Source organism: Mercurialis annua, linkage group LG4 (genome assembly GCF_937616625.2).
Source record: "Mercurialis annua linkage group LG4, ddMerAnnu1.2, whole genome shotgun sequence".
In the NCBI taxonomy this organism is placed as follows: Eukaryota; Viridiplantae; Streptophyta; class Magnoliopsida; order Malpighiales; family Euphorbiaceae; genus Mercurialis; species Mercurialis annua.
In genome coordinates, this window is record NC_065573.1 from 3,661,320 (window position 1) to 3,674,543 (window position 13,224).

At 32.6% G+C, this 13,224-nt stretch overlaps 1 protein-coding gene across 1 annotated transcript in view; it reads right to left on the reverse strand.

Moving 5' to 3' along the window:
• Positions 1-326: 326 nt before the first annotated feature.
• LOC126678226 (uncharacterized) overlaps positions 327-13,224 on the reverse strand; it is a 47,093-nt gene continuing 34,195 nt past the window's right edge. Inside the window, exon 2 of the mRNA XM_050373132.1 lies at positions 327-804. Within this exon, the coding sequence (XP_050229089.1) occupies positions 327-804 (478 nt within the window). The remainder of the gene's footprint in view (positions 805-13,224) is intronic.

The window sequence follows — 13,224 nt, forward strand, 5'->3', positions numbered from 1 at the left end:
GACTCCAAAAATATTCACACGGAACTTATAAATTATCCTATTTTAATTTATAAGCATTTCTTAATTCCCGTTAGTTAAAATATAAATATCCAATTTTTATATTTTAACTTCTATAACTATTTTATATTTCCGGAGATACTATAAATTAAATTTATCCTTAAATTTAATTTACGTTCTCCCGGTCCTATAAATTATTCCTTAAATTTAATTTACGTTCTCCCGGTCCTATAAATTATTCCTTAAATGGAATAATTTAATCCTTTAATTTTACGGGGTATTACATTCTCCCCACCTTATTAAAATTCGTCCTCGAATTTCAATAAGAACTACGTACCTTGTAAAAACAGGTAAGGATATCGCCGACGCATATCCGCCTCCGTCTCCCACGTACACTCCTCTACAGAATGATTTCTCCACATCACTTTCACCATAGGAATCTCCTTAGTACGAAGTTTCCGTAGTTGAGTATCTACTATCTCAACAGGCTGCTCTTCATAAGAAAGTTCTTCATTAACCTCTACAGTTTGTGGTTGAATCACATGAGAAGGATCTGCGATATATTTTCGCAGCATCGATATGTGAAACACCGGATGAACTTGTGACATATCTGGCGGTAAATCTAATTTATATGCTACCGCTCCGATGCGCTCTATAATCTCATAAGGTCCCACATACCTTGGAGATAACTTGCCTCTCTTTCCAAAACGAATAACACCCTTCATTGGTGATACTTTCAGAAAGACATAGTCACCAACTTGAAATTCTATCTCTTTTCTCTTTGAATCTGCATAACTTTTCTGGCGACTAAAAGCAGTTTCCAATCGCTGCTTAATTAATGGTACCTTTTCTGAGGTAATTTGGATAATCTCTGCTCCTGTCAATTTTCTTTCTCCTACTTTGCAGCGTTTGTAAACGTTTGGCTTAAATCGCTAAAAAGGGGAAACGTTTGGATTTTGTTTCGTAACGTTTGTAAACGTTTGGCTTAAATTGCTAAAAATATGAAACGCTAGGATTTGTTTTGTAACGTTTGTAATGGTTTGGCTTAAATTGCTAAAGTTGGGAAACATTTGGATTTGTTTCATAACCTTTGTAAACGTTTGGCTTATATCGCTAAAAAGGTGAAACATTTGGATTTGTTTCGTAACGTTTGTATATGTTTGGCTTAAATCGCTAAAAAGGTGAAACATTTGAATTTATTTCGTAAGGTTTATAAACGTTTGACTTCAATTTTTAAAAAGGGAAAACGTTTGGATTTGTTTCGTAACGAATGTAAACGTTTGGCATAAATCGCTCAAAAGGTGAAATGTTTGGATTTATTTTGATTATTTGTAACCGTCCGACTTATATCGCTGAAAAGGTGAAAGTTTTTGATTTATTTCGCACGTTTGTATACGTTCGGCTCAAATTGCTAAAAAGATGAAACACTTGGATTTGTTTCGTACCTTTTTTAAACGTTTGGCTTAAATTGCTAAAAAGGTGAAACGCTTGGTTTTGTTTTGTAACATTTGTAAAGGTTTGACTTAAATCACTAAAAATGTGAACCTTTTGGATTGGTTTCGTAACGTTTTAAACGTTTTGTTTTGTTTCGTAACGTTTGTAAACGTTTGGCTTAAATCGCTAAAAAGGTGAAACGTTTGAATTTGTTTTGTAACGTTTGTAAACATTTGGCTTAAATTGCTAAAAAGGTGAAACATTTGGATTTGTTTCATAACCTTTGTAAACGTTTGACTTAAGTCGCTAAAAAGGGGAAACGTTTGTATTTTTTCCTTAACGTTTGTAAACGTCTTGCTTAAATTGCTAAAAAGGTGAAACGGTTGGATTTGTTTCATGACATTTTAAATGTTTGGCTTAAAGTTCGAAAAAGTTAAAACATTGGATTTGTTTCGTAACGTTTGTAAACGTTTGGCTTACATGGCTAAAAAGGTGAACGTTTGGATTTGTTTCGTAACGTTTGTTAACGTTTGGCTTCAGTTGCTAAAAAGGTGAAACGCTTGGATTTGTTTCGTAAAGTTTGTAAACGTTTGGCTTAAATTGCTAAAAAGTTGAAATGCTTGGATTTGTTTCGTTACGTTTGTAAACGTTTGGCTTAAATTGCTAAAAAGGTGAAACACTTGGTTTTTGTTTCGTAACGTTTGTAAATGTTTGGATTAAATTGCTAAAATTGTGAAACGTTTGGATGTGTTTTGCAGCGTTTGTAAACGTTTGGCTTCATTCGCTAAAACGGTGAAACGTTTAGATTTGTTTCATAACGTTAATAAACCTTTGTCATACATCGCTAATACGGCGAAACGTTTGGATTTGTTTCGTAACGTTTGAAACGTTTGGCTTAAATTACTAAAAAGGGGAAATGTTTGGATTTGTTATGCAACGTTTGGAAACGTTCGGCTTAAATTGCTAAAAAGGTGAAACATTTGGTTTTGTTTCGTAACGTTTGTAAATGTTTGGCTTAAATCGCTAAAAAGGGGAAACGTTTGGATTTTGTTTCGTAACGTTTGTAAACGTTTGGCTTAAATTGCTAAAAATATGAAACGCTAGGATTTGTTTTGTAACGTTTGTAATGGTTTGGCTTAAATTGCTAAAGTTGGGAAACATTTGGATTTGTTTCATAACCTTTGTAAACGTTTGGCTTATATCGCTAAAAAGGTGAAACATTTGGATTTGTTTCGTAACGTTTGTATATGTTTGGCTTAAATCGCTAAAAAGGTGAAACATTTGAATTTATTTCGTAAGGTTTATAAACGTTTGACTTCAATTTTTAAAAAGGGAAAACGTTTGGATTTGTTTCGTAACGAATGTAAACGTTTGGCATAAATCGCTCAAAAGGTGAAATGTTTGGATTTATTTTGATTATTTGTAACCGTCCGACTTATATCGCTGAAAAGGTGAAAGTTTTTGATTTATTTCGCACGTTTGTATACGTTCGGCTCAAATTGCTAAAAAGATGAAACACTTGGATTTGTTTCGTAACTTTTTTAAACGTTTGGCTTAAATTGCTAAAAAGGTGAAACGCTTGGTTTTGTTTTGTAACATTTGTAAAAGTTTGACTTAAATCACTAAAAATGTGAACCTTTTGGATTGGTTTCGTAACGTTTTAAACGTTTTGTTTTGTTTCGTAACGTTTGTAAACGTTTGGCTTAAATCGCTAAAAAGGTGAAACGTTTGAATTTGTTTTGTAACGTTTGTAAACATTTGGCTTAAATTGCTAAAAAGGTGAAACATTTGGATTTGTTTCATAACCTTTGTAAACGTTTGACTTAAGTCGCTAAAAAGGGGAAACGTTTGTATTTTTTCCTTAGCGTTTGTAAACGTCTTGCTTAAATTGCTAAAAAGGTGAAACGGTTGGATTTGTTTCATGACATTTTAAATGTTTGGCTTAAAGTTCGAAAAAGTTAAAACATTGGATTTGTTTCGTAACGTTTGTAAACGTTTGGCTTACATGGCTAAAAAGGTGAACGTTTGGATTTGTTTCGTAACGTTTGTTAACGTTTGGCTTAAGTTGCTAAAAAGGTGAAACGCTTGGATTTGTTTCGTAAAGTTTGTAAACGTTTGGCTTAAATTGCTAAAAAGTTGAAATGCTTGGATTTGTTTCGTTACGTTTGTAAACGTTTCGCTTAAATTACTGAAAAGGTGAAACACTTGGTTTTTGTTTCGTAACGTTTGTAAATGTTTGGATTAAATTGCTAAAATTGTGAAACGTTTGGATGTGTTTTGCAGCGTTTGTAAACGTTTGGCTTCATTCGCTAAAACGGTGAAACGTTTAGATTTGTTTCATAACGTTAATAAACCTTTGTCATACATCGCTAATACGGCGAAACGTTTGGATTTGTTTCGTAACGTTTGAAACGTTTGGCCTAAATTACTAAAAAGGGGAAATGTTTGGATTTGTTATGCAACGTTTGGAAAGGTTCGGCTTAAATTGCTAAAAAGGTGAAACATTTGGTTTTGTTTCGTAACGTTTGTAAACGTTTGGCTTAAATCGCTAAAAAGGGGAAACGTTTGGATTTTGTTTCGTAACGTTTGTAAACGTTTGGCTTAAATTGCTAAAAATATGAAACGCTAGGATTTGTTTTGTAACGTTTGTAATGGTTTGGCTTAAATTGCTAAAGTTGGGAAACATTTGTATTTGTTTCATAACCTTTGTAAACGTTTGGCTTATATCGCTAAAAAGGTGAAACGTTTGGATTTGTTTCGTAACGTTTGTATATGTTTGGCTTAAATCGCTAAAAAGGTGAAACGTTTGAATTTATTTCGTAACGTTTATAGACGTTTGACTTCAATTTCTAAAAAGGGAAAACGTTTGGATTTGTTTCGTAACGAATGTAAACGTTTGGCATAAATCGCTCAAAAGGTGAAATGTTTGGATTTATTTCGTATTATTTGTAAACGTCCGACTTATATCGCTGAAAAGGTGAAATGTTTTGATTTATTTCGTACGTTTGTGTACGTTCGGCTCAAATTACTAAAAAGATGAAACACTTGGATTTGTTTCGTAACTTTTGTAAACGTTTGGCTTAAATTGCTAAAAAGGTGAAACGCTTGGTTTTGTTTTGTAACATTTGTAAAGGTTTGACTTAAATCACTAAAAATGTGAACCTTTTGGATTGGTTTCGTAACGTTTTAAACGTTTGGTTTTGTTTCGTAACGTTTGTAAACGTTTGGCTTAAATCGCTAAAAAGGTGAAACGTTTGAATTTGTTTTGTAACGTTTGTAAACATTTGGATTTGTTTCATAACCTTTGTAAACGTTTGACTTAAGTCGCTAAAAAGGGGAAACGTTTGTATTTTTTCCGTAACGTTTGTAAACGTCTTGCTTAAATTGCTAAAAAGGTTAAACGGTTTGATTTGTTTCATGACATTTTAAATGTTTGGCTTAAAGTTCGAAAAAGTTAAAACATTGGATTTGTTTCGTAACGTTTGTAAACGTTTGGCTTACATGGCTAAAAAGGTGAACGTTTGGATTTGTTTCGTAACGTTTGTTAACGTTTGGCTTAAGTTGCTAAAAAGGTGAAACGCTTGGATTTGTTTCGTAAAGTTTGTAAACGTTTGGCTTAAATTGCTAAAAAGGTGAAATGCTTGGATTTGTTTCGTTACGTTTGTAAACGTTTGGCTTAAATTGCTAAAAAGCTGAAACACTTGGTTTTTGTTTCGTAACGTTTGTAAATGTTTGGATTAAATTGCTAAAATTGTGAAACGTTTGGATGTGTTTTGCAGCGTTTGTAAACGTTTGGCTTCATTCGCTAAAACGGTGAAACGTTTAGATTTGTTTCATAACGTTAATAAACCTTTGTCATACATCGCTAATACGGCGAAACGTTTGGATTTGTTTCGTAACGTTTGAAACGTTTGGCTTAAATTACTAAAAAGGGGAAATGTTTGGATTTGTTATGCAACGTTTGGAAACGTTCTGCTTAAATTGCTAAAAAGGTGAAACATTTGGTTTTGTTTCGTAATGTTTGTAAACGTTTGGCTTAAATCGCTAAAAAGGGGAAACGTTTGGATTTTGTTTCGTAACGTTTGTAAACGTTTGGCTTAAATTGCTAAAAATATGAAACGCTAGGATTTGTTTTGTAACGTTTGTAATGGTTTGGCTTAAATTGCTAAAGTTGGGAAACATTTGGATTTGTTTCATAACCTTTGTAAACGTTTGGCTTATATCGCTAAAAAGGTGAAACGTTTGGATTTGTTTCGTAACGTTTGTATATGTTTGGCTTAAATCGCTAAAAAGGTGAAACGTTTGAATTTATTTCGTTACGTTTATAAACGTTTGACTTCAATTTCTAAAAAGGGAAAACGTTTGGATTTGTTTCGTAACGAATGTAAACGTTTGGCATAAATCGCTAAAAAGGTGAAATGTTTGGATTTATTTCGTATTATTTGTAAACGTCCGACTTATATCGCTGAAAAGGTGAAATGTTTTGATTTATTTCGTACGTTTGTGTACGTTCGGCTCAAATTGCTAAAAAGATGAAACACTTGGATTTGTTTCGTAACTTTTGTAAACGTTTGGCTTAAATTGCTAAAAAGGTGAAACGCTTGGTTTTGTTTTGTAACATTTGTAAAGGTTTGACTTAAATCACTAAAAATGTGAACCTTTTGGATTGGTTTCGTAACGTTTTAAACGTTTGGTTTTGTTTCGTAACGTTTGTAAACGTTTGGCTTAAATCGCTAAAAAGGTGAAACGTTTGAATTTGTTTTGTAACGTTTGTAAACATTTGGCTTAAATTGCTAAAAAGGTGAAACATTTGGATTTGTTTCATAACCTTTGTAAACGTTTGACTTAAGTCGCTAAAAAGGGGAAACGTTTGTATTATTTCTGTAACGTTTGTAAACGTCTTGCTTAAATTGCTAAAAAGGTGAAACGGTTGGATTTGTTTCATGACATTTAAAATGTTTGGCTTAAAGTTCGAAAAAGTTAAAACATTGGATTTGTTTCGTAACGTCTGTAAACGTTTGGCTTACATGGCTAAAAAGGTGAACGTTTGGATTTGTTTCGTAACGTTTGTTAACGTTTGGCTTAAGTTGCTAAAAAGGTGAAACGCTTGGATTTGTTTCGTAAAGTTTGTAAACGTTTGGCTTAAATTGCTAAAAAGTTGAAATGCTTGGATTAGTTTCGTTACGTTTGTAAATGTTTTGCTTAAATTGCTAAAAAGGTGAAACACTTAGTTTTTGTTTCGTAACATTTGTAAATGTTTGGATTAAATTGCTAAAATTGTGAAACATTTGGATGTGTTTTGCAGCGTTTGTAAACGTTTGGCTTCATTCGCTAAAACGGTGAAACGTTTAGATTTGTTTCATAACGTTAATAAACCTTTGTCATACATCGCTAATACGGCGAAACGTTTGGATTTGTTTCGTAACGTTTGAAACGTTTGGCTTAAATTACTAAAAAGGGGAAATGTTTGGATTTGTTATGCAACGTTTGGAAACGTTCGGCTTAAATTGCTAAAAAGGTGAAACATTTGGTTTTGTTTCGTAACGTTTGTAAACGTTTGGCTTAAATCGCTAAAAAGGGGAAACGTTTGGATTTTGTTTCGTAACGTTTGTAAACGTTTGGCTTAAATTGCTAAAAATATGAAACGCTAGGATTTGTTTTGTAACGTTTGTAATGGTTTGGCTTAAATTGCTAAAGTTGGGAAACATTTGGATTTGTTTCATAACCTTTGTAAACGTTTGGCTTATATCGCTAAAAAGGTGAAATGTTTGGATTTGTTTCGTAACGTTTGTATATGTTTGGCTTAAATCGCTAAAAAGGTGAAACGTTTGAATTTATTTTGTTACGTTTATAAACGTTTGACTTCAATTTCTAAAAAGGGAAAACGTTTGGATTTGTTTCGTAACGAATGTAAACGTTTGGCATAAATCGCTCAAAAGGTGAAATGTTTGGATTTATTTCGTATTATTTGTAAACGTCCGACTTATATCGCTGAAAAGGTGAAATGTTTTGATTTATTTCGTACGTTTGTGTACGTTCGGCTCAAATTGCTAAAAAGATGAAACACTTGGATTTGTTTCGTAACTTTTGTAAACGTTTGGCTTAAATTGCTAAAAAGGTGAAACGCTTGGTTTTGTTTTGTAACATTTGTAAAGGTTTAACTTAAATCACTAAAAATGTGAACCTTTTGGATTGGTTTCGTAACGTTTTAAACGTTTGGTTTTGTTTCGTAACGTTTGTAAACGTTTGGCTTAAATCGCTAAAAAGGTGAAACGTTTGAATTTGTTTTGTAACGTTTGTAAACATTTGGCTTAAATTGCTAAAAAGGTGAAACATTTGGATTTGTTTCATAACCTTTGTAAACGTTTGACTTATGTCGCTAAAAAGGGGAAACGTTTGTATTTTTTCCGTAACGTTTGTAAACGTCTTGCTTAAATTGCTTAAAAGGTTAAACGGTTTGATTTGTTTCATGACATTTTAAATGTTTGGCTTAAAGTTCGAAAAAGTTAAAACATTGGATTTGTTTCGTAACGTTTGTAAACGTTTGGCTTACATGGCTAAAAAGGTGAACGTTTGGATTTGTTTCGTAACGTTTGCTAACGTTTGGCTTAAGTTGCTAAAAAGGTGAAATGCTTGGATTTGTTTCGTAAAGTTTGTAAACGTTTGGCTTAAATTGCTAAAAAGTTGAAATGCTTGGATTTGTTTCGTTACGTTTGTAAACGTTTGGCTTAAATTGCTAAAAAGGTGAAACACTTGGTTTTTGTTTCGTAACGTTTGTAAATGTTTGGATTAAATTGCTAAAATTGTGAAACGTTTGGATGTGTTTTGCAGCGTTTGTAAACGTTTGGCTTCATTCGCTAAAACGGTGAAACGTTTAGATTTGTTTCATAACGTTAATAAACCTTTGTCATACATCGCTAATACGGCGAAACGTTCGGATTTGTTTCGTAACGTTTGAAACGTTTGGCTTAAATTACTAAAAAGGGGAAATGTTTGGATTTGTTATGCAACGTTTGGAAACGTTCGGCTTAAATTGCTAAAAAGGTGAAACATTTGGTTTTGTTTCGTAACGTTTGTAAACGTTTGGCTTAAATCGCTAAAAAGGGGAAACGTTTGGATTTTGTTTCGTAACGTTTGTAAACGTTTGGCTTAAATTGCCAAAAATATGGAACGCTAGGATTTGTTTTGTAACGTTTGTAATGGTTTGGCTTAAATTGCTAAAGTTGGGAAACATTTGGATTTGTTTCATAACCTTTGTAAACGTTTGGCTTATATCGCTAAAAAGGTGAAACGTTTGGATTTGTTTCGTAACGTTTGTATATGTTTGGCTTAAATCGCTAAAAAGGTGAAACGTTTGAATTTATTTCGTAACGTTTATAGACGTTTGACTTCAATTTCTAAAAAGGGAAAACGTTTGGATTTGTTTCGTAACGAATGTGAACGTTTGGCATAAATCGCTCAAAAGGTGAAATGTTTGGATTTATTTCGTATTATTTGTAACCGTCCGACTTATATCGCTGAAAAGGTGAAATGTTTTGATTTATTTCGTACGTTTGTGTACGTTCGGCTCAAATTGCTAAAAAGATGAAACACTTGGATTTGTTTCGTAACTTTTGTAAACGTTTGGCTTAAATTGCTAAAAAGGTGAAACGCTTGGTTTTGTTTTGTAACATTTGTAAAGGTTTGACTTAAATCACTAAAAATGTGAACCTTTTGGATTGGTTTCGTAACGTTTTAAACGTTTGGTTTTGTTTCGTAACGTTTGTAAACGTTTGGCTTAAATCGCTAAAAAGGTGAAACGTTTGAATTTGTTTTGTAACGTTTGTAAACATTTGGCTTAAATTACTAAAAAGGTGAAACATTTGGATTTGTTTCATAACCTTTGTAAACGTTTGACTTAAGTCGCTAAAAAGGGGAAACGTTTGTATTTTTTCCGTAACGTTTGTAAACGTCTTGCTTAAATTGCTAAAAAGGTGAAACGGTTGGATTTGTTTCATGACATTTTAAATGTTTGGCTTAAAGTTCGAAAAAGTTAAAAAATTGGATTTGTTTCGTAACGTTTGTAAACGTTTGGCTTACATGGCTAAAAAGGTGAACGTTTGGATTTATTTCGTAACGTTTGTTAACGTTTGGCTTAAGTTGCTAAAATAGTGAAACGCTTGGATTTGTTTCGTAAAGTTTGTAAACGTAGGCTTAAATTGCTAAAAAGTTGAAATGCTTGGATTTGTTTCGTTACGTTTGTAAACGTTTGGCTTAAATTGCTAAAAAGGTTAAACACTTGGTTTTTGTTTCGTAACGTTTGTAAATGTTTGGATTAAATTGCTAAAATTGTGAAACGTTTGGATGTGTTTTGCAGCGTTTGTAAACGTTTGGCTTCATTCGCTAAAACGGTGAAACGTTTAGATTTGTTTCATAACGTTAATAAACCTTTGTCATACATCGCTAATACGGCGAAACGTTTGGATTTGTTTCGTAACGTTTGAAACGTTTGGCTTAAATTACTAAAAAGGGGAAATGTTTGGATTTGTTATGCAACGTTTGGAAACGTTCGGCTTCAATTGCTAAAAAGGTGAAACATTTGGTTTTGTTTCGTAACGTTTGTAAACGTTTGGCTTAAATCGCTAAAAAGGGGAAACGTTTGGATTTTGTTTCGTAGCGTTTGTAAACGTTTGGATTAAATTGCTAAAAATATGAAACGCTAGGATTTGTTTTGTAACGTTTGTAATGGTTTGGCTTAAATTGCTAAAGTTGGGAAATATTTGGATTTGTATCATAACCTTTGTAAACGTTTGGCTTATATCGCTAAGAAGGTGAAACGTTTGGATTTGTTTCGTAACGTTTGTGTATGTTTGGCTTAAATCGCTAAAAAGGTGAAAAGTTTGAATTTATTTCGTAACGTTTATAAACGTTTGACTTCAATTTCTAAAAAGGGAAAACGTTTGGATTTGTTTCGTAACGAATGTAAACATTTGGCATAAATCGCTCAAAAGGTGAAATGTTTGGATTTATTTCGTATTATTTGTAACCGTCCGACTTATATCGCTGAAAAGGTGAAATGTTTTGATTTATTTTGTACGTTTGAATACGTTCGGCTCAAATTGCTAAAAAGATGAAACACTTGGATTTGTTTCGTAACTTTTGTAAACGTTTGGCTTAAATTGCTAAAAAGGTGAAACGCTTGGTTTTGTTTTGTAACATTTGTAAAGGTTTGACTTAAATCACTAAAAATGTGAACCTTTTGGATTGGTTTCGTAACGTTTTAAACGTTTGGTTTTGTTTCGTAACGTTTGTAAATGTTTGGCTTAAATCGCTAAAAAGGTGAAACGTTTGAATTTGTTTTGTAACGTTTGTAAACATTTGGCTTAAATTGCTAAAAAGGTGAAACATTTGGATTTGTTTCATAACCTTTGTAAACGTTTGACTTAAGTCGCTAAAAAGGGGAAACGTTTGTATTTTTTCCGTAAAGTTTGTAAACGTCTTGCTTAAATTGCTAAAAAGGTGAAACAGTTGGATTTGTTTCATGACATTTTAAATGTTTGGCTTAAAGTTCGAAAAAGTTAAAACATTGGATTTGTTTCGTAACGTTTGTAAACGTTTGGCTTACATGGCTAGAAAGGTGAACGTTTGGATTTGTTTCGTAACGTTTGTTAACGTTTGGCTTAAGTTGCTAAAAAGGTGAAACGCTTGGATTTGTTTCGTAAAGTTTGTAAACGTTTGGTTTAAATTTCTAAAAAGTTGAAATGCTTGGATTTGTTTCGTTACGTTTGTAAATGTTTGGCTTAAATTGCTAAAAAGGTGAAACACTTGGTTTTTGTTTCGTAACGTTTGTAAATGTTTGGATTAAATTGCTAAAATTGTGAAACGTTTGGATGTGTTTTGCAGCGTTTGTAAACGTTTGGCTTCATTCGCTAAAATGGTGAAACGTTTAGATTTGTTTCATAACGTTAATAAACCTTTGTCATACATCGCTAATACGGCGAAATGTTTGGATTTGTTTCGTAACGTTTGAAACGTTTGGCTTAAATTACTAAAAAGGGGAAATGTTTGGATTTGTTATGCAACGTTTGGAAACGTTCGGCTTAAATTGCTAAAAAGGTGAAACATTTGGTTTTGTTTCGTAACGTTTGTAAACGTTTGGCTTAAATCGCTAAAAAGGGGAAACGTTTGGATTTTGTTTCGTAACGTTTGTAAACGTTTGGCTTAAATTGCCAAAAATATGGAACGCTAGGATTTGTTTTGTAACGTTTGTAATGGTTTGGCTTAAATTGCTAAAGTTGGGAAACATTTGGATTTGTTTCATAACCTTTGTAAACGTTTGGCTTATATCGCTAAAAAGGTGAAACGTTTGGATTTGTTTTGTAATGTTTGTATATGTTTGGCTTAAATCGCTAAAAAGGTGAAACGTTTGAATTTATTTCGTAACGTTTATAGACGTTTGACTTCAATTTCTAAAAAGGGAAAACGTTTGGATTTGTTTCGTAACGAATGTAAACGTTTGGCATAAATCGCTCAAAAGGTGAAATGTTTGGATTTAATTCGTATTATTTGTAACCGTCCGACTTATATCGCTGAAAAGGTGAAATGTTTTGATTTATTTCGTACGTCTGTATACGTTCTGCTCAAATTGCTAAAAAGATGAAACACTTGGATTTGTTTCGTAACTTTTGTAAACGTTTGGCTTAAATTGCTAAAAAGGTGAAACGCTTGGTTTTGTTTTGTAACATTTGTAAAGGTTTGACTTAAATCACTAAAAATGTGAACCTTTTGGATTGGTTTCGTAACGTTTTAAACGTTTGGCTAAAATCGCTAAAAGGGTGAAACGTTTGAATTTGTTTTGTAACGTTTGTAAACATTTGGCTTAAATTGCTAAAAAGGTGAAACATTTGGATTTGTTTCATAACCTTTGTAAACGTTTGACTTAAGTCGCTAAAAAGGGGAAACATTTGTATTTTTTCCGTAACGTTTGTAAACGTCTTGCTTAAATTGCTAAAAAGGTGAAACGGTTGGATTTGTTTCATGACATTTTAAATGTTTGGCTTAAAGTTCGAAAAAGTTAAAACATTGGATTTGTTTCATAACGTTTGTAAACGTTTGGCTTACATGGCTAAAAAGGTGAACGTTTGGATTTGTTTCGTAACGTTTGTTAACGTTTGGCTTAAGTTGCTAAAAAGGTGAAACGCTTGGATTTGTTTCGTAAAGTTTGTAAACGTTTGGCTTAAATTGCTAAAAAGTTGAAATGCTTGGATTGGTTTCGTTACGTTTGTAAACGTTTGGCTTAAATTGCTAAAAAGGTGAAACACTTGGTTTTTGTTTCGTAACGTTTGTAAATGTTTGAATTAAATTGCTAAAATTGTGAAACGTTTGGATGTGTTTTGCAGCGTTTGTAAACGTTTGGCTTCATTCGCAAAAACGGTGAAACGTTTAGATTTGTTTCATAACGTTAATAAACCTTTGTCATACATCACTAATACGGCGAAACGTTTGGATTTGTTTCGTAACGTTTGAAACGTTTGGCTTAAATTACTAAAAAGGGGAAATGTTTGGATTTGTTATGCAACGTTTGGAAACGTTCGGCTTAAATTGCTAAAAAGGTGAAACATTTGGTTTTGTTTCGTAACGTTTGTAAACGTTTGGCTTAAATCGCTAAAAAGGGGAAATTGTTTGGATTTTGCTTCGTAACGTTTGTAAACGTTTGGCTTAAATTGGTAAAAAGGTGAAACACTTGGATTTTTTTTCGTTACGTTTTTGAACGTTTGGCTTAAATTGCAAAAAATATGAAACGCTTGGATTTGT